Source organism: Procambarus clarkii, chromosome 43, assembly GCF_040958095.1.
Source record: "Procambarus clarkii isolate CNS0578487 chromosome 43, FALCON_Pclarkii_2.0, whole genome shotgun sequence".
Lineage (NCBI taxonomy): Eukaryota > Metazoa > Arthropoda > Malacostraca > Decapoda > Cambaridae > Procambarus > Procambarus clarkii.
In genome coordinates this window covers 9,703,325-9,724,674 of record NC_091192.1, presented here as the reverse complement: position 1 = coordinate 9,724,674, position 21,350 = coordinate 9,703,325, and the positions used below count along the sequence as shown (strand labels likewise).

The 21,350-nt window shown below is 45.3% G+C and overlaps 1 protein-coding gene across 2 annotated transcripts in view; it reads right to left on the bottom strand.

Annotated features, from left to right (window-relative positions):
- The window catches only part of LOC123755724 (RING finger protein 17), a 928,112-nt gene that overhangs the window by 400,707 nt on the left and 506,055 nt on the right, over positions 1-21,350 (bottom strand). For both annotated transcript variants that reach the window (XM_045738465.2, XM_069300037.1), the window contains one exon: positions 50-239. In XM_045738465.2, coding sequence (XP_045594421.2) covers positions 50-239 — 190 coding nt within the window. The remainder of the gene's footprint in view (positions 1-49; positions 240-21,350) is intronic.

Here is a 21,350-nt window from a genome sequence, read left to right as displayed (position 1 = left end):
AATAAAGCCAACATGTTCAAGTCTATACTTCAGGAAAATTTATACTTACAAGCAGGTATCTTTGATAAAAGTAGTGAACTTGTTGCACTTGAAATGCTTGAGTGAAGACTGCTAGTTGACAAACTTTTGCTCTTCATTTTTGTGTTTTCAAGTTCTTGGACAATATCTTGAGTCTGACTTGGTGTAGGAAATTTTGGACGAGCTCCAAGCAATTTCCAATCTTTACATTTATCAACAAACTGAAAGTAAAATACAAGATGCCGAGAACTCCAGAATTTTAACTAATTAAAGTTGACCAGACCACACACTAGACAGTAAAGGGACGACGAAGTTTTAGTCCGTCCTGGACCACTCTCAAGTTGATTGTGATGATTGGAGGAGAAGGCAATAAATAGACAGAAGAGAGGTGAGAAGAAGAAAATCTTGGAGGAAGAGAAGGCAAGGCAAAGGTACGAAGGAAAGGTAAGGTGTAATAAAGGGGGACAGTAAGAATGAAAAAACAAGAACACATGAACAAAGAAAACTGCAGAAGGCCTACTGGCCCATGCAAGGCAGCTCCTATTTATACCACCCAATAAGAAGAGGAAAGTAAAAGGAATAAGATGGGTGGAAATAGTAGGCATAAGCAAGAGATCGTAAGAGAAAACAATGGAAAGAAAAAGAAAAAAAAGAAAAAGGAGAAGAAAAGTAATTAGTTTAACTAATTAAACTTTATTAAAAAGATAATTTTGACCACGGGACTTGTGAAATTGTCACTTAAGGGCAAGGAAAAAAAGAGTCAACCAACACATCAGTAATGAAAAATGAATTAAAAAAAAATAGTGAGGAAAAGTATAGGTGAATTGCAAGGACAGGAAATGGAGTTGGGGAAACAAGAAGCGCTTGTTTGCTCTGCTCTGCTTATTAGTGGCTTTAGGCATTGTACCTGCCCTACTCATGATTTTATATATTCTTTTTATATCTTATGTATGTACTTTTGCGTAACCACTGCACTGCGCCAACCAACAAAACATGGGGAATGAGTGATGTGCCACCCGACAGGTTGGCTCAGTTCTATTTGGGACCAACTTCAATATGTTGGAGTGAGGGATTCGTTGCAACCAGAGATGCCTTCAGGAGATATTTATGTAATGTATTTTTGTAGTACCATATATATATATACATCAAGAATAATTCACTTTTATATACAGTACTACTTAACTGTACAATAATGAATAATACTGTATCTTTACATACCTTAGAAAAGGCATACTGTATATAGTATACTGTATACAGTATTTTGCTTGAATCCTCTTGAGGCACCATTTGTAATTATAAACACATTGTGTGTGACGGTTACAAAGTAAAAGTCAGTAACGGTAAATGAACATCAATATCCCCACCATGCTGAATACCAACCTAAAGGAGGGAGAGATGATGTGCTGGAGGGGAGGGGGGGGGGGGGGAGAGAAAGGCAGTGATGGATGGGATAGAGGGAGAAACAAATTCCCGATTTCTTTCTGGATGTACATTATTTATATTTTTGGTTACAGATTTTGTTTAAATTTTTATTATCCTAATAATATTACTATACAAAACCAGCATTGAATATAATGAAATGCCATTTTCTGGGTGAGCCTCGGAGGCTCCCAGGAGCTATCCAGGCTGAATAGATATGTATAACTTTCTGGCATCAGTCAATGTGCACAGAGTTCTTGCCTACCGGGGACCATGAACCAGAACATGGCATCTCAAGAGAGGCACAGGAAGCAATGGCCTATAGAAACCCCCGTATGGTTGGGCGCATTCTATGTCTGCTATAGACCGGATCTGGCACCCAGAGAGGTAGGCACCCCAAAACAAACCCCCTATTCTGGTGAAACTATTGCTACCGAAAATCGAACGAGTGGACAGAACTCCCAAACGAAAATTAGTAAACGAACATGACCTCATCATGTCGCTGCACCGCTGTCTGCGCATCTCCTCCCTCCCCGGTAGGGGAAAGGGGGAATATCAGATACCCATACCGGCGTTCCACCATGCAGTTCTTAGGCTGGTTGCCAAAATATGCGAAAACACCGCCGACCGGAAGGGGAGGGAGGGATGCCAGGGAGTCTCTGGGACTCGCCCAGAAAATGGAGTTTCATTACATTCAACGCTGGTTTTCTGGGGGGACGGGAGCCCTGTCGGCTCCCCGGAGCTAACTACCCAAAGACAAGGGAAAAGCAGGGCATACCCGGGCGGCGGTCAGTCCTCAATCCTCAACACGAAGCCTGAGACAACTGGCTACAACCGCCGAGCCAATGCAACACAGGCCCTACGAAGACCTGGGACATTGACATGGTAGCAAACTACCAGAACCCTATTTAACCTCCAAAAACCCTGTGCCTGAATGTCAACCCAAGACATGTTGCCAAAGACGGCAGCCAAAGCAGTCAACTTACGCACGTTGCAGGCACGAGGATAGACCGCAGGCTGGCTAGCCGTGGGGCCACCGAAGGCTGGCTAGCCGTGGGGCCACTGCAGGCTGGCTAGCCGTGGGGCCACCACAAACTGAGGAGAAGAGAGGAAAGAGCACCTGGTCCTAGCACCAGGAGGGCTCAGACAACACATGAGCAGGCTGGAGGTGAAACAACACACGAGACAAATTGCAGAACGGAGCAGAAATAACATCAATACCGCACGCAAGCTCCAGCGATACTGGCGGACCCGCCCGCGGCACACAGTAGGTGGTGACAGTATTCGGCATAAGATGACTGTTTAAGGACCGTCATGAAAGGAACGAAAAAACAACCCTATCAGAGACCGAAGTACACCTACACAGTGATAAGAAAAACTGGAAGGACCGCCAGGAAACCTCATACTGCCACAAAGACGAGGCATGCAGATGGAAGACCAACAACGAAGCCACCTGCGCCCCATACAAATGGTGACAGACTCGAGTCAGAAAGACCAGACGTGAAGACTTGAGGAGAAGAGCGAACTATCCTTGTAACGGGAAGGACCAATCTCCTGAAAGAGGGGGAGCCACGGAAAGACTCTCGGGTTTGGACACCGAGCAAGCAGCGCCTGAAACCAAGGCTGGGGTGGCCACCAAGGGGCTGAGAGAACTACTCTCCCCTGGTAAGTATCCAAGTGAGCCAGAACTTGGAGCAACAGCTGAACCTGGAGAAAGAGGTACAGGTAACCCCACCTCGCCCAGTCCTGCCTGAAGGCATCGACCCTGATGGCTTCGCAGTCGAGGAAGGGCGCCACGTACACCGGGAGATGCCTCGACCATGCCAACACAAAGAGATCCACTTCCGGAGGCCTGAACGTCTGGCAAAGCCAACGAAACGAGTCGGCGTCGATCGTCCATTCAGTGGACAGGGGAATGAACTGGGACAGGCTGTCCCGGTTCAATGGAGCTAGACCGTGCTGTGAGCCAGAGGGACAGAACCCACAGCCCCTGGCTGCCCTGGTGAGCACTGGTCACAAAGCCCAGCCAAGAGATGTTGCGTCCGTGAACACATTAATCGAGGGCTCAGGGTAGGCGCCAAAGAACCCCGGAAAGCCCGATGAGGAAGCCAGCGAAACAGCAACTGATGCACGGTCCCCAGAGGCCTAACACAGCGGTCGCGAGAAGGGCGGACGGGACGTCCCCGAAGGAGCCAGAACGGCCGACAAAACCACTGGTAGATGGTCTACTCGACCCAGCAAGTAGACCATTAAGGCAAAGTTCAGGCTCCCGCACAAACTCTCGAGCAACCGTTACGTTACCCGAGAGCCCCTCAGAAAAAGATGGAGGTGGGAACGCAGACAAAGCAGAGCCTCCGGAGGAAGAGACCAGGAAGTGGTCCGAGCAACCCACACAAAACTCAACCAAGTCCGAACCTGAGAGGGAAACAGATGGGACTTCTGCCAGTTCACCAAAAATCCAAACCCGGCGAGCTGGGAAAGAACCAAATCCCAGGTGATTAAACACAAGGACAGGCTGGGAACCCAAATCAGCCAGTCGTCGAGGTAGGCCAGAACCCAAACACCTAACAGATGCAGGCAGGCCACCTGCAAAATGCAAGGCGCCAGATTCAAGCCAAATGGAAGGCAATGAAAGTGGTAACCTTGACGTTCCACCACACAACCAAACCAGTCCCTGAACCGCAGATTTGGGATGTGCCAATACACATCCTTGAACTCCCGAACTTTGTAACGAACCCAGTAAGGGCCAAAGATCCATACACAAAGTAAAATAGGATTGTTCAACTGAAATTGGATATACTAATATACCAAAGTATATTAATCCTGGCTCGCACACCACCAGTAGAGACAGTCCACGACCATGGCACAGAAACTGAGACAAATTGCTGGAGCCAGACGCACAAGACCACGCCAGTAGCACATCAGCCTGAGAACTGTAGAGTGCATCGCTGGTGTGGGGCTCTGGGGGGTCCCCCTTCCCCCTCCCAGGAAAGGGAGGGGGGGGGGGGTTGCACAGACAACGGCGTGGCAACATGATGACATCATGCTCGATTGCTAATTTTTGTTACGGGAGTTTTATCCACTTTTTCGCCTTTTCATAGCAATTTTCACCAGAATAGGGATTTGTTTTGGAGCGCCTACCTTTCTGGGTGCCAGATCCGGTCGATGGCAACATACAATGCTCCCAACCACACGCGGGGTTTCTATAGGCCATTGCTCCTAATGCCTCTCTCGAGGGGGCCAGGTTAAGGCTCATGGTCCCAAGTAATTACCTAAGTGTCGTTACAGGACGAGAGCTACGCTCGTGGTGTCCCGTCTTCCCAACACTCTGTCATACAACGCTTTGAAACTACTGACGGTCTTGGCCTCCACCACCTTCTCACCTAACTTGCTCCACCCATCTACCACTGTTTGCGAAAGGGAATTTTCTTATATTTCTTCGGCATCTGTGTTTAGCTAGTTTAAATCTATGACCACATGTTCTTGAAGTTCCAGGTCTCAGGAAATCATCCCTATCGATTTTATCAATTCCTGTTATTATTTTGTACGTAGTGATCATATCAACTCTCTTTCTTCTGTCTTCTAGTTTTGACATATTTAATGCCTCTAACCTCTCTTCATAGCTCTTACCCTTCAGTTCTGGGAGCCACTTAGTAGCATGTCTTTGCACCTTTTCCAGTTTGTTGATGTGCTTCTTAACACTTTCGCGCCCCATTGGGATGGTTAAAAAAAAAGCTGTATGTGCTCGCGGCGTTTTTGCCGCTTAAGCGTAAAAACAAAAATGTGTATACACCGTACTCTTTTTACTCTCCTGACCTTAGTTCTCGAGCTACGTATTTCATTTTGGTACCAACTTGTTCGCAATAAAATTCTCTAGAAGAACATCAGTAAAAAAAGTCACGAAGCGAATAGGGATACCAGCACCAAATAAATAACTACGAAGATGACTCGCCGTGAGCTCCCAACAGCAACAAAATGTTTTTACTCTTGGTATTGTTATCACCTCCACACTTGTCCTAGAGCGTTAATTTTGGTATCAATGGACTCGCAATGAAATTCCCAACACGGTGATATGAATATAAGCGTAGAATAATGATTGCGGCCCGCCCGCAAGAGTGTGGGAAGTGGTGAAATTGTTACCCGGTATCGGTGACGGAACGACACACGGCGCTTTGAAAGTTTATACTTATTTCACTCTCATGACATTATTATTCTATGTACGTCATTCATTTTTGTGTCAATGTGTTCGCAATAGAATGTTCTATGAGCCCGTAGGTAAAAAAGATCAACAAAGCCTAAGATAGAATAGCGCCAAATATAAAACAACGCTGGAACATATCAGTGAGCTTCAAACACACACGAAATGTTTTTACTTTTGTTATGTTTGTGAAACTTTCATGAACTTATTGTACCATGCAGTCTAGTGGTGAGAAAGAGCCTCATGGCGCGCAGTTTGAAACAAACCCAAAGTAAATCGGATAAAAATTGAATTTTATACAAATATTTTAAAAGAGGACATAAATTTATGTCCACCATGCGGGAGCGGGTAGGCGAAACAGGACGCCGGGAGGAGTCCTCATCCGCTGAAAGTGTTAAGATATGGGCACCACACAACCGCTGCATATTCTAGCTTTGGCCTAACAAAAGTCGTAAACAATTTCTTCAGTATTTCGCCATCCATGTATTTAAAAGCAATTCTGAAGTTAGAAAACGTGGCATAGGCTCCTCGCACAACGTTCTTTATGTGGTCCTCAGGTGATAGTTTTCTATCTAGAACCACTCCTAGATCTCTCTCTTTATCAGAATTCTTTAAAGATCCCTCACATAATATATAGGTTGCGTGGGGTCTATGTTCTCCTATTCCACATTCCATAACATGGCATTTATTAACATTAAATTCCATTTGCCAAGTGGTGCTCCATATACTTATTTTGTCCAGGTCATCTTGAAGGGCATGACAATCATCTAAGTTTCTTATCCTTCCTATTATCTTAGCATCATCAGCAAACATGTTCATATAATTCTGTATACAAATTAGTAAATCATTTATATAGACAATAAACATCACTGGTGTAAGAACTGAACCCTGTGGTACTCCACTTGTGACATTTCTCCAGTCCGATACACATTGCCTCTGATCACAATCCTCATTTTTCTATAAGTCAGGAAATTTTTCATCCATATTAGAGGCTTACCTGTCACCCCTCCAATATTTTCCAGTTTCCAGAACAACCTCTTATGTGGAACTCTGTCGAAAGCCTTTTTTAGGCCCAGATAGATGCAGTCAACCCAACCATCTCTTTCCTGTAAAATCTTTGTGGCTCGATCATAGAAACTGAGTAAATTTGATACACAGGATCTTCCAGATCAAAAACCATACTGTCTGTCTGATATTATATCATTTCTCTCCAACTGTTCTACCCATTTAGTTTTCATTAGTTTTTCCAATACTTTCACTATTATACTAGTCAATGATACAGGTCTATAATTGAGGGGGTCTTCCCTGCTGCCACTTTTGTAGATTGGAACTATGTTAGCCTGTTTCCACACGTCTGCTACGATTCCTGTACACAGGGATGCCTGAAAGATCAGGTGAAGTGGAATGCTGAGCTCAGATGCACATTCTCTCAGAACCCATGGTGAAACGCCATCTGGGCCAGCTGCTTTGTTAGCTCCTTTAGCATATTTTCAACTCAACTTTTCAACTTAGCTCCTTTAGCATATTTTCAACTTCATCTCTAGACACCTCTATATGCTCTATGTTGTTCTGTGGAATTCTTATTTTGTCTGGTAGCCCCTTGACAGGGCTCCCCAGGGGCCTCGTAGCCTGGTGGATAGCGCGCAGGACTCGTAATTCTGTGGCGCGGGTTCGATTCCCGCACGAGGCAGAAACAAATGGGCAAAGTTTCTTTCACCCTGAATGCCCCTGTTACCTAGCAGTAAATAGGTACCTGGGAGTTAGTCAGCTGTCACGGGCTGCTTCCTGGGGGTGGAGGCCTGGTCGAGGACCGGGCCGCGGGGACACTAAAGCCCCGAAATCATCTCAAGATAACCTCAAGATCATCTCAAGATAACCCCCCCAGAAATGTACATGAAGCAACTTAATTTAAATCAATGCAGACGTGACCTTGCTTCTCGGCTACCTGTTAAACAGAAAGAAAAAACCCAGCGTGGAATGTAATGAAACGCCATTTACTGGAGGCTTCCCGGAGCTTTCCAGGCTGATATGCTAATGTCAGACTTCGACATCAGTCATGTGTATGGAGTTCTGTGGGCTCACCAGGGACCACAAGCCAGAACCTGGCCCCCCTCAAAAGAAGCAAGAGAAGCAATAGCCTATAGAAAGCCTGGGTGGTTGGAAGCATGCTATGTCTGTCATCTACCGGGTCATGCACCCTGAAAGGTAAGCGTCCTAAAACAATCCCCTATTCTGGGGAAAATTGCGACGAAAAGCCGAACAAGTGGACAGAACTCCCCAAACAGAAATGGGCAAACAAGTATAATGTCACACATCGCCGCGCCGCTGTGTGGGCAGCTCCCTCCTTCCCGGTAGGGGAAAGGAGGAGCCCCAGACCCACACGCCAGCAATCCACCTCTCAGATCTGAGGCTGGATATCAAAACATGCGAAAAACTGCCAACTGGGGGGAGGGAGGGTTGCCAGGGAGCCTCAGGCTCTCACCCAGAAAATGGCGTTTCAATGCATTCAACGTTAGTTTTCTGGGGGGAGCCCCGTCGGCTCCCCGGAGCTACCTACCCAAAGACGAAAACAAGAAGGACCCAATCCAGGAAGCGGAAGAAGCACACACCCAATGCAAAGCGGAGACAAAAACTGCAACTGCCAACACAAGGCTACACTGGTTCGACAAAACCCAGCAACGTCAACGAAGGAACGCAGAGCAACCAACAAACAATATGGGCAGGGGGTCAGAAAGCAGGCTGGCAGGACCGAACCACCCTGTGGACGACCTGAGAGAACCACATTCAGGAACAGGAGAGAGAGAAAACTCGGAACAACCCTAAGCATGACTTTGATCATGGCAGCTGTGGCACGCCCAGCACGGCGCAGAGCCGCAACCAAGCACAACACACGATGCACCCCTGGCCAGACCAACCAAGCATCAAACAACCCAAGGACCCCTCCAGAGAGCATGCTCTCTGGAGGGGTCGCATGGAGCATGCAGCCGTGCCAGTTTTCGCCAGAAAAGAAGGAGACAGCCGCAAGCGAACAGACCTATCAGAACCAAAAGATCTGAACCCAGGCGCCGGAGGAGGGCATGAAGCACTCCAACCAGACCCCCAAGAGGCCAATGCCAACAAGAAAAGAGACTCGGAAAACAACTCAGAACTGAAGGGGCCACCACAAACAGAGGAGAAAAGAAAAGAGCACACAATCCAAGAACCATGATGGCTCAAGTGGCGCAAGAGCAGGTCGGATGTGAACCACGCCTGAGAAGGCTCGCGAAGTGGTGCCGAGGCAACTTCCAAAACCGAAGCAACCCGGAGCGGCTTCGCCAGCGCCACATGAGACAAGGCGACAGTATGTGGCAAGATGACAGCCCTAAACCTCCACAAGAAAAGGACCAGAGTACTTCAAGAAAACATAGCAAACCGACAAAGGGAGAGAAAGAAAAAGGAAGTACCACCAAAGAAAACCCCACACCGCCGTGAAGACAAAGCACGCAGGTGTGACACCATCACCAAAGCCACCTGACTACCAACAGATGGCGAGATACTCGAGGCAGAACCGAACCAGACCCGCCATGGACTGATCGAGTATAGGAAGAGGCGGTGCCGCGGGAAATCCTTGGGTGCGACCACCGAGCAAGCAGAGCTGGATCCCAAGCCGGCAAGGAATGAGAAGGAAAGTCTGCCGTACAGAAAACTTCCCAATGCTAGCGAGCTCGCCAGAAAATCGGAGACACTGTGGGTCTAATGCAGAGACTAGTGAGAAGTAACACCGCAAGATCCAGAAAATACCAACTGGCAGGGTAAGCCAGGAAACCAGGAACCCAAACCTAGCAGGCCGGGAAAGAACCAAACATAAGGGCAGTGCAAAAGCAGGGAACTGAACATGGACAAAGTCCAACCTAGCCTTTCTACCCAGAGAGAACCCCAACAACATCAGAGGCCCGAGACTGTTCAACACGCTTCCACGACACATAAGGGGCAAAACAATTACAGGCCGATCCCGCACAGTGACCAAGGGAGAACTGGATCAGCATCTCCAAAAGATACCTGATCAACCAGGCTGTAAGTCAAGCTGTGCACAGCCACGTCAAAACGCCTGGGCGACCAGTCTAGCAACGAGGAGGCTTGGGCAACGACCGGGCCGTGGTAATGCTAAGCACCGGAAACACTGCAAGTTACCTGCAAGGCAGCAGTAGGTGTCAAGAAGCACATACTAAACCACAATGTGTAAAGAGAGGGGCGAGGTAACATCCAAACAATTACATCCCCCTGACACTTAGTTAGCACAACACAAACAAGCATACACTAACTTGTACAGGGCTTCTCGCAGACATCAAGCACTGATGAGTAACCGACGTGCAAAACAATCCAATTACCCCTCACATATTACCCCACAGGTCAATCGAACTGAAGCAGATACAGGAGAACAAGCCATACGGACTAGAAAAACAGCCCCAGCACCAGCAGCGAGGGACACGAGCGTAGAAGGAAGATGAGAAACGAGGAAGACAGGCAGCAATGGGAACGAAAGGGACAGGACCAACAACACAGAGCCCATGTCTACGTCAGGCGAATGACAGCCGAGAGGTGGGAGCCAGAGTTCAACTCCCGCAAGCACAGCTAGGTAAGGACAACTAGGTGAGCACAGAGATTCCAACGTATACGGAAGGATTAAGCCAGGCACTGCAAGACGGGCAAGGAAAGTGTGACCTAGATAAGACCACGAAAAACGGGGCCGTGACCCACCGTGTAACAAACACAAACGAACAAGGCAGGCTCCAGGAAGAAGCACGCCAGGGTCAAACAAAACGCCACAACCCAACCCCCACACGGATCCCCAGTATCAAAGCCACAGCAAAATGTCACCTCATAACATCCTGACCCAGTATAACATTTACCCCCACCATTATACCTCGCAACATGGTGAGGGTGGGGCCCCTTGTTTGACTCAAGCATGTGATGAACATGTATATGAGTGGGACCAGATGGGTATAAATAGGAACTGCCACGTATGGGCCAATAGACCCTCTGCAGTCACCTTTGTTCTTATGTTCGTATATTCGTATCCACGAATCAGCACCTGGTCGAAAGAAACAGACCATAGAAACTCTCCTGCAGAACATAGGCATGAAGATGTCATGACAAAATGTAGCTGAGAGGCATCTGGGAGCACCGCCACAGGAAGAAGGCCAGAGCCGCACCCGCAGGAGAAGAGGTGGGTAGAGGCTAATTAAGCACCCCACACCCATATGCAGGGAAAACCCAGCGTCCTTCCCATAGCGGCAATTTAGAACCCCCCCCCCCCCAGCATCTCTACGGGGCACAGACTGCAGAGACGAGAGGAGCGAGAGAGGCAAAGCACCCGAGAGAAAAGGAAGCGGAACACCAACACTTATGTACGCCGTCCACAACAAAAACACCATGACCCATGCGCATGACGTATGAGGTCCAAATCGCACAACCCCGCCCAGCAGAGAGGGCGCTAACAAGGAGTATCGCAAAAATATTAGCAGTGCCTAGACAGAGAACGGAGAGAAGATACAATGACGAAAGAACGAGACAGTATCAAAAACCAAGAAGAAGCATGGAAGAGGACCGAGTCCAAAAAGGACTGGAGGTAAGCCTCACCAGAAGACGACAGATGTACCAATAATACTGGAAGAATCAAAGATCTTCCAGAACCTTCGAGATCCTACAGAAGCAAACACAAAATCACAAAAGCTCATAAAGGCACAGTCGCACCCAAGACCAAAAGTCATGCAGAAACCCCAATAATAGGTGAACATGACTCCGACACGACAGAGAAAAGGGGGTAGAAACAGGGAAAAGTACCCACCGATAGGACGGAACTGAACGGACCCAAAGGGACGAGGATCCGAACCCAGGGAGGGGCCGATGCCCAACAACTCATTAGCAGAGGGGGAAGGAAAAACCCCACACCCCGTAACCGCAAGCCCGCACTGAGGGTAGAAAACCCCAGCGGGGTCTAATGAGGCCCGAGGCCCCCAAGTCGGCCCCTCTCCAGCCCCGGGAACCTCCACGGCAGGCCCGGTTATCTTGAGATAACCGGGCCTGCCGTGGTGGCCCTGGGGTCGAGCTGTCCCCCCAAAGCCCCATCCTACAAGAAAAAGCCAGGGCAGCCAGAAAAATACTAAAGACGGAAGCCCACTGGCAGACTCATACAACACAGCTTGAGGAACAGGCTCGAATGCCTCCATTGCTACCCTGGCAGGAGGAAACCCCTGAGACAGCTCGAGTCTCAAGACCATCGAATCCCCGCCCCGACCTCGAACGCACAGACGGAAAGGATCCAGATGCAGGGAGGAAGGGAAGGGGGGACCAGATGAAACCACAACAGGGGAAAGACAAGGGGCGAAGAAGGAACAAAACCAAAGCAACCAACACCCCCCCCCCCCAAGCCCCATCACAACATCCAAAACAGGGCAGCCTCGGGGCTTCCGGGGAGCAAACAACCAAACGCATTGCAACCACCTGAACCCAACGTGCAACACCCGTGCTGCCTGCACCCGCATAGTCAGCATAAGACCAGGTAACGAGTCACAAACAAGCAACGAAATTTGCAGGATTCCGGGTCGAAGGTGCCACCATCCCCACAGGCAGCAGACGGAGGAAAAAACAATGAGAGTCACCCCTGAGACAAGGGGACAGAGCAACTCTCGAACTCGCACAAAGTGAGGGGGGACACAGGGGTCACATCCATCAGACCCACACACCCCCATGGGGATTCCCAGGGTCTTGCGACGGAACCCACACTCAGGGAAGCCCAGGCAGGGTACTGCTAACCAGCGCCAAAGTCTACCAAATAACCTTCTAAGCACTGAACCCCTGGGACGTGTATACTTCGTGACAACCCATCAACATGGGTTCAGGGAGGGTAAATCTTGCCTTACAGGCTTGATAGAATTCTATGATCAGGTGACAAAGATTAAGCAAGAAAGAGAAGGATGGGCAGACTGCATTTTTTTGGACTGTCGGAAAGCCTTTGACACAGTACCCCATAAAAGGTTGATGCATAAGCTGGAGAAACAGGCAGGAGTAACTGGTAGGGCGCTCCAGTGGATAAGGGAGTACCTAAGCAATAGGAAGCAGAGAGTTACAGTGAGGGGTGAGACCTCAGAATGGCGTGAAGTCACCAGTGGAGTCCCACAGGGCTCTGTGCTTGGACCTATCCTGTTTCTGATATACGTAAATGATCTCCCAGAGGGTATAGACTCATTCCTCTCAATGTTTGCTGACGACGCGAAAATTATGAGAAGGATTAAGACAGAGGAGGACAGCTTGAGGCTACAAGAAGACCTGGACAAGCTGCAGGAATGGTCGAACAAATGGATGTTAGAGTTTAACCCAAGCAAATGTAATGTAATGAAGATAGGAGTAGTTAGCAGGAGACCAGATACAAGGTATCACTTGGGAGATGAAATACTTCAAGAGTCCGAGAGAGAGAAAGACCTGGGGGTTGATATCACGCCAGACCTGTCCCCTGAAGCTCATATCAAGAGGATAACATCAGCAGCATATGCCAGGTTGGCTAACATAAGAACGGCCTTTAGAAACTTGTGTAAGGAATCTTTCAGAACATTATATACCACATATGTCAGACCAATCCTGGAGTATGCGGCTCCAGCATGGAGTCCATATCTAGTCAAGCATAAGACTAAACTGGAAAAGGTTCAAAGGTTTGCCACCAGACTAGTACCCGAGCTGAGAGGTATGAGCTACGAGGAGAGACTACGGGAATTGAACCTCACTTCGCTGGAAGACAGAAGAGTTAGGGGGGACATGATCACCACATTCAAGATTCTCAAGGGAATCGACAGGGTTGATAAAGATAGGTTATTTAACACAAGGGGCACACGCACTAGGGGACACAGGTGGAAACTGAGTGCCCAAATGAGCCACAGAGATATTAGAAAGAACTTTTTTAGTGTCAGAGTGGTTGACAAATGGAATGCATTAGGAAGCAATGTGGTGGAGGCTGACTCCATACACAGTTTCAAGTGTAGATATGATAGAGCCCAATAGGCTCAGGAACCTGTACACCTGTTGATTGACGGTCGAGAGGCGGGACCAAAGAGCCAGAGCTCAAACCCCGCAAGCACAACTAGGTGAGTACAACTAGGTGAGTACTCAGAGGAATCTAACAGGGGAAACCACTGGAAACAGAATAGAACTAAGTACACAGGGGGCAAGAACCAAGGTAGACCCCCCCACCAGGCAGGCAAACAAAATGACAAAAAAAAAAAAAAAAAAAAAAAACTGCAGGAGGGTAGCGTACCCAGGTGGAACAGAGCCGGCCACTATGATTGGTGAAAACATGCTGCACAGTTCCCTGCGCCCCACCAGTGCAAACTGCCCCCTACCCTAAGGCGAACAAGGGAGACATAACACCCAAGCACACAATGGGCAGCCAAAAACCAAGCAGTAAACGGCCTTCCTTTCTCCTGCCATCATACTGTTTTTGCTTTTATTCACTATATACAGACATTTTATGTAAGTATCCGCATGTTTTGTTCACCATAGCGAACAACTCCCTCACAACAGGGAGAGGTCACTCCCTGCAATACAATACAATACAATTTTATTTAGGTAAGGTACATACATACAATAAATATTTACAAGGATTGTTTGACTTATAGGTAGAGCTAGTACATACAATGCCTAAAGCCACTATTACGCAAAGCGTTTCGGGCATGATAAACTTAAATGACAAGCTTAATACTAATTGAGCATAATGAGTAGAATGAAAACAAGAAATGAAAACATAGATGAAAAAGCAGCACAAATACAATTATGTCGACAAACAGCGCTCTTTAAAGAAAAAAAAACAGACATTGGTTGACAATAGAAGGGTAAGGTAGGTTACAGGGAATTTATTAGGTATAGCTTCGCTTTTAACTTAAACTGGTTGAGAGAGGTACAGTCTTTAACATGGTTGGGAAGGTCATTCCACATTCTGGGCCCCTTGATTTGTAGAGCATTTCTAGTTTGATTAAGTCGTACTCTAGGAATATCAAAACTGTATTTATTTCTGGTGTGATGCTCATGGGTTCTGATACAACCTACTATGAAGCTTTTGAGATCAGGATTGGCATTATAGTTTAGCATTTTATATATGTATAATACACATGAGAGAATGTGCAGTGACTTAATGTCTAACATATTCAGAGATTTAAGTAGGGGTACCGAGTGATGTCTGGGGCCAGAATTGGATATTGTCCTAATAGCAGCTTTGTGTTGAGTAATTAGAGGACGTAAGTGATTTTGGGTAGTAGAGCCCCAAGCACAAATACCATAGTTGAGATATGGATAGATAAGGGAGTAATAGAGTGTCACCAGGGCAGGGCGTGGTACATAATATCTGATCTTAGAAAGAATGCCCACAGTTTTTGAAACTTTTTTTGATATGTTTAGAATGTGTCCCTGGAAATTAAGCTTGTGGTCAATGAGAATGCCAAGGAATTTGCCATCTAATTTGTTACAAATTTGGGTATTGTTTATTTTGAGATTTATTTGATTAGAGGATTTATTGCCAAACAGAATATAGAAGGTTTTGTCAATGTTAAGGGTGAGTTTGTTGGCAGTTAGCCACAGATGGACTTTATTTAGCTCAGTATTTACTGTGGCATTTAGAGCAAGGGGATCAGGACTGGAGTAAATGAAGGTTGTGTCGTCAGCAAATAGAATTGGTTTGAGGTGTTGGGAGGCATTTGGAAGGTCATTAATGTAGATGAGAAAGAGGAGAGGGATATAAGGAGAATACCTTAAGTCTTACCTTACTGACAGGCTCCAGTATGTTTCTGTGAATAATTCAATTTCTCCCACCCTACCCATCAACATTGGTGTTCCTCAGGGCAGCATACTTGGCCCTTTCCTCTTTCTCATCTACATTAATGACCTTCCAAATGCCTCCCAACATCTCAAACCAATTCTATTTGCTGACGACCCAACCTTCATTTACTCCAGTCCTGACCCTCTTGCTCTAAATGTCACAGTGAATACTGAGCTAAATAAAGTCCATCACTGGCTAACTGCCATCAAACTCACCCTCAATATTGACAAAACTTTCTATATTTTGTTTGGCAATAAATCCTCAAATCAAATAAATCTCAGGATTAACAATACCCAAATATGTAACAAAGTAGATGTCAAATACCTTGGCGTTCTCATTGATCGCAAGCTGAACTTCCAGGGACACATTCTAAATATATAACAAAAAAGTTTCAAAAACTGTTGGCATTCTTTCTAAGATCAGATATTATGTACCTCGCCCTGCCCTGGTGACACACTATTACTCTCTCATCTATCCTTATCTCAACTATGGTATTTGTGCTTGGGGTTCTACTACCCAAAATCCTTTACGTCCTCTAATTACTCAACATAAAGCTGCTATTAGGACAATATCTAACTCTGGCCCCAGACATCACTCGGTACCCTTACTCAAATCTCTGAATATGTTAGACATTAAGTCACTGCACATCCTCTCATGTGTATTTTATATATATAAAATGCTGAACTGTAATGTCAATCCTGACCGTAAAAGCTTCCAAGAAGGTTGTAACAGATCCCATGAGCACCACACCAGAAACAAATACCTATTTGATATTCCAAGAGTACGAATTAAACTAGAAATGCTTTACAAATCAAGGGACCTCGAATGTGGAATGACCTTCCCAATTATGTAAAAGACTGTACCTCTCCCAACCAGTTTATGATAAAAACTAAGTACTACCTAATTAACTCCATGTAACCTACCTCACCCCCATGATATCAACCCATGTCTACTATTTTAAACAATACTGTTTGTTGACCAAATTGTATTTCTGCTTTTTTTCTGCCATGTTTCCCCCCCTTTTTTTCATTTTTTTCTTATTTTTTCTCCATACAATTTATACTTTAATCTCAATTAGTATTAGGTTTTAGTCTTTAGTGTTTTTCCTGCCAAAACGCTTTGTGTAATAGTGGCTTTAGGCATTGTATGTACTAGCTCTATCAACTACAAATTCATCAACTTTTTATATCTCACCTTGTATATATGTACTTTACCTGAATAAATATTTGTATTTGTAACTAAGCTGGTCGAGTGAGTCCAGACAGTAAAAGGTGGTCACACACAGTCAGCAGACAACGCTACCCCCCCTCCCCACCAAGATTACTCCTCCCACTACAGCGCTAATTATCACAACAATCCTGCTATTATCAGAATCCTGGTCATTTTTATCACAGTCTTTTGTAATACTATCTTCACTGAGTAATAACATGTACATATATATATTATGGCATTTTTAGGCGATGCTGTGGTCACAAGCTGAACAACAGTGCTGTGAGCTCATGCTACATGCGCCAGCCTTGGTGGCTCACTCAGTACTAAGGACCTCACACCCGGGAATGTGGCCCACGATTTAAAAAAAAATAATGGCGTCTGTTTACAAGAGCCCTGATGAAGGTGAGGTGAACCCCGTGTATCCACGGGCCGTTTAAATCTTGCGTAGTACTCCAACACGTCATATGACGTGTTGCGCAGTTTAAGGGTTAAAGCACTACAAATGTTAAAATGGTGTTTCCAGAACTCTTTGAGGGTGAGGTTTGTGGCTTCAGTCACTTCAAAACATTTCCGGAAAAGTGCCCTTTCATAAAGTTTCTTAAAATTCGCCATGATTTTCTGGTCCATAGGCTGAATTAGAGGAGCGGTGTTAGGAGGAAGGAACTTTACTGTGAGAAAATTACTGTATCTGTTCAACAATGCATCTTCCAAGCCTGGAGGATGAGCAGGAGCATTGTCGAGAAGAAGCAGGGCCTTGAGTAACAAATTTTTCTCCTGCAGATATTTTAGTATGGCAGGGCACACCACTTCATTCACCCACTCCATGAAAAAAGTCCCAGTCACCCATGCCATTTTATTAACCCTCCACATTAAATACACTTGGTTTTTCTGCACACCATACTTTTTGAAAACCCTTTGATTTTCAGAATGATACACAAGCAAGAGTTTAATTTTCAAATCACCACTCACATTTGAACACTGCACAAGCGTAAACCTATCTTTCATAGGTTTGTGTCCGGGCAAGGATTTTTCTTTCTTGGTAATGTATGTCTTCTTAGGCAATTTTTTCCAGAACAGTCCTGTCTCATCACAATCAAACACTTGTTGCGGTAGGTATCCCTCAGCTTCTACAAACTCTTTAAATGCTTCAATAAATCTTTCAGCCTCTGGTTTGTCTGAGCTGGCAGCCTCCCCATGCCTCAACACTATGAAAACCACTCCTTTTTTTAAATTTGTCAAACCATCCCCTGCTTGCCTTAAAGTCTATCATATCTGCACTTGTTCCAGGGGTTTTCTTTACAAGGTCTTCGTGCAATAATCTGGCTTTCTCACAAATGATAGCCTCTGAAACACTATCACCCGCTAACTCCTTGTTGTGTATCCAAATTAACAACTTTTCCACTTCTTCAAGTACAGTGGCACCTCGACATACGATTGCCCCTACTTACGATAATTTCGAGTTACGATGTAAATTTCATCGAAAAATGTGACTCGACATCTGTTGGTGTCGTTGACTTCCGATATTTGTTGGTACACGTTCGGGTCGACCGAGCGCGTGGTTCCCGGTCACGCGGCCGACCTGCCTCAGTTTACTACAGCTGCCCGCTTAGTGACGATCGCGCCTGTAAGAAATTCCGCTTTTGTGGTGATTTTTTACATTTTGAACATTAAAGTAATTATTATATATTACGCCATGAGTCCCAGGAAACTCAGTGGTAAGGCTCAACATATGAAAACCCATGTAAGGATGACCATAGAGCAGAAACATGAGTACAGAATGTCTCTTCCTCAACAATTAGGAAAATTTGTGCAGCATGGGAAAAATTGCAAAACTTTGCTGAAACGACTCACCCAAATCAAGCTGCAGTAGGTCGTTGCCTTAACCTATTCAATGACACTGTGATGCATCATTACAGACAAATGTTAAAACGAAGGGAAAAAACAAATGTCTCTTGACAAATTTGTAGTGAGACAAACAAGCACTGAACCACAACCAGGTCCTAGTGGTACTCAGGCAAAACGTACGAGAGAGTGTACCCCAGAGAAAACATCACTGCCTGATGTGATAATGGAAGGGGACTCCCCTTCCAAACAGTAACAACTCTCCTCCTCCCCCCCTCATCACCATCTTCCATACTCCGTCAAGAGCCCTCCATAAAGGTAAGAGAAACTTTGGTACTGTATTGTAGTTAGAAAAAAACATTGTATTCAGTATAAAATGTATTTGTATGTTAATATTTTGGAGGGTGGGGAACGGATTAATTCAATTCCCTTTATTTCTTATGGGAAAAATCGCTTCGACTTACGATCCGTCTCTGGGAACGGATTAGCATCGTAAGTCGAGGCCCCATTGTATTTGTGGTCTTTGTTTCGTGATTGTTGATACGCCTTTTGCCACTTTAGCACTTAATGTCCTTTTTCTTGCCAAGTACAGTGCATATCGTTGACGTGGATTTGTTGTACTGCCTAGCTAGTTCAACAACACGAGTACCATTTTCATGCTTCCAAATAATCTCTTTTTTTTCCTCTATTGTCATCCTCACATGCGATTTCTTGCCTTGAACTTTACCATTGGATTTCTTGGGATCCATTGCGAGATATATAATAACTTTTATGCTCAAATGGCCAAATATCCAACAAAAAACTGTAAATCCTTGTGAATAATTCAGGCGAGATACTCACTGGGCATGAGGCACTGGTAAACTCAGGCGTGATCGCCGTGCCACCACGTGCTAGGTCGGCCCGTATGCATATCAACAAACTTGTTACCCGCTGCAATGCTCGTATCCTGATGCAAATTTTCCGAACAAATCAGGCTCGTAACCCGAAAAACTCGAGTTACGAGCGAAGATAGCAATCGTAACTAACTTCGCTCTAAATATTGATAGCGATATTTAGCAAAGATAGTATAAAAAGGATGTTCGTAACCCGGGATTCCACTGTACTTACTGGGCACTAGGGAAGGAAACCCTAGGTGCATGCAGCCTGAGTACTGAAGAATCACTCCAGGCTTACGCACCACCTAGAAGACAGTCATCACACACAAGGTACAGTGCTGAAACAACCACTGGAGCCAGAGAACACGACTGTTGCCTATAGCATCAGCCTCAGAACTGATAGGTGGATTGCCAGCACGGGGGTCTGGGGCTCCACCTTTTCCCTCCCCAGGAGAGGAGGAGCTGTGCAGATAGCAACCCGTTCTCGCAAATTTAATAAGTCCATATTGACTTATTAGTTGCGTGCATAGGTGACATACTAAACATAATAGTTTCCCTTGAAAAGCTTCATAGAAAACACCGACCTTACCTAACCTACTTAGTATGTTAAAATAAGCATCTTATAGCTTTGTAATTACAATTGTTACTTAACCTATTATAGGTATAGGTTAGGTAATAATTGTAATTACGAAGCAATAAGATGCTTATCTTAACATACTAAGTAGGTTAGGTAAGGTCGGTGTTTTCTATGAAGCTTTTCAAGGGAAACTATTATGTTAAGTATGTCACCTATGCACATATTTAATAAGTCAATATTGACTTATTAAATTTGCGAGAACGGGTTGCAGATAGCTGTGCGGCGACGTGTGATGTCATACTTGTTTGCCGTTTCTGTTTGGGGAGTTCTATCCACTTGTTCAGCTTTTCGTCGCAATTTTCACCAGAATAGGGGTTTGTTTTGGAACACTTGCCTTTCTGGGTACCTGACCCGGTCGATGGCAGAGACAGAATGCTTCCAACCACATGGCGGTTTCTATAGGCCATTGCTCCTCGTGCCTCTTCAGAGGAGGCCAGGTTTTGGCTCATGGTCCCCGATAGGCCCACAGAACTCCATACACATGACTGATGCCAAAGTCTAACATTAGCATATCAGCCTGGAAAGCTCTGGGGAGCCGACGGGGCTTCCCCCAGAAAAGCCTGCATGTTCTGCTCTGCCTAGATGCCATCTAAAGTTGCCAATGAGCCCAATTTAAGTAATTTTAAGTGGCAAAAAATTAATAAGGAAAATACTGTATATATTACTTTTCTCATAGAATAAGGCATGTGTAAAATACATTTGTGGGGGCCTCAGATTACCTTTTTGGGGGGTTAGAGGAGTAAATGATGAAAGTACACTTAAAACGATCAGATTTCCTTGATTATTGTTGGAGAGTTGGCAAAAGGACGAATTTTGTTGAGAAACTTAATTTCTTATTTATTTTTAATTTTCGTTGAGTTTTCAGTATGCGCTGGTCTGAATGGAGGCTTAACCCTTAAATAATTTGGAAACAATTTCTAGTCACATGAACGCTGGTCACTTATTATGTTTTAGAGCATTTTTCATATAGTTGCTTCTAATAACACAGCCAGAGTTAATTTACAGCTCACAATTTTAGCTATTATCCTAATATAAATTAACTAATCACACACATTAATCTTATATGTTGCTTGCTATGATGTGTAGTTATTTTATACAAATATCTTGTTTGCAAACATAATAGACTAATATTTTTTAACAATAGTGCATAATAATAAAAATTTTCTTAATAAATTATACACAAGAACATATTACATAGGTATAATTGAAGGTACAGGGGGGTTACACATCAATTTATTATACCTAAGACAGCCAACTCTTAGAGTAGCACTCCTTCAGCTATGGCATTCTGTCTGTACTGTGTCTTCA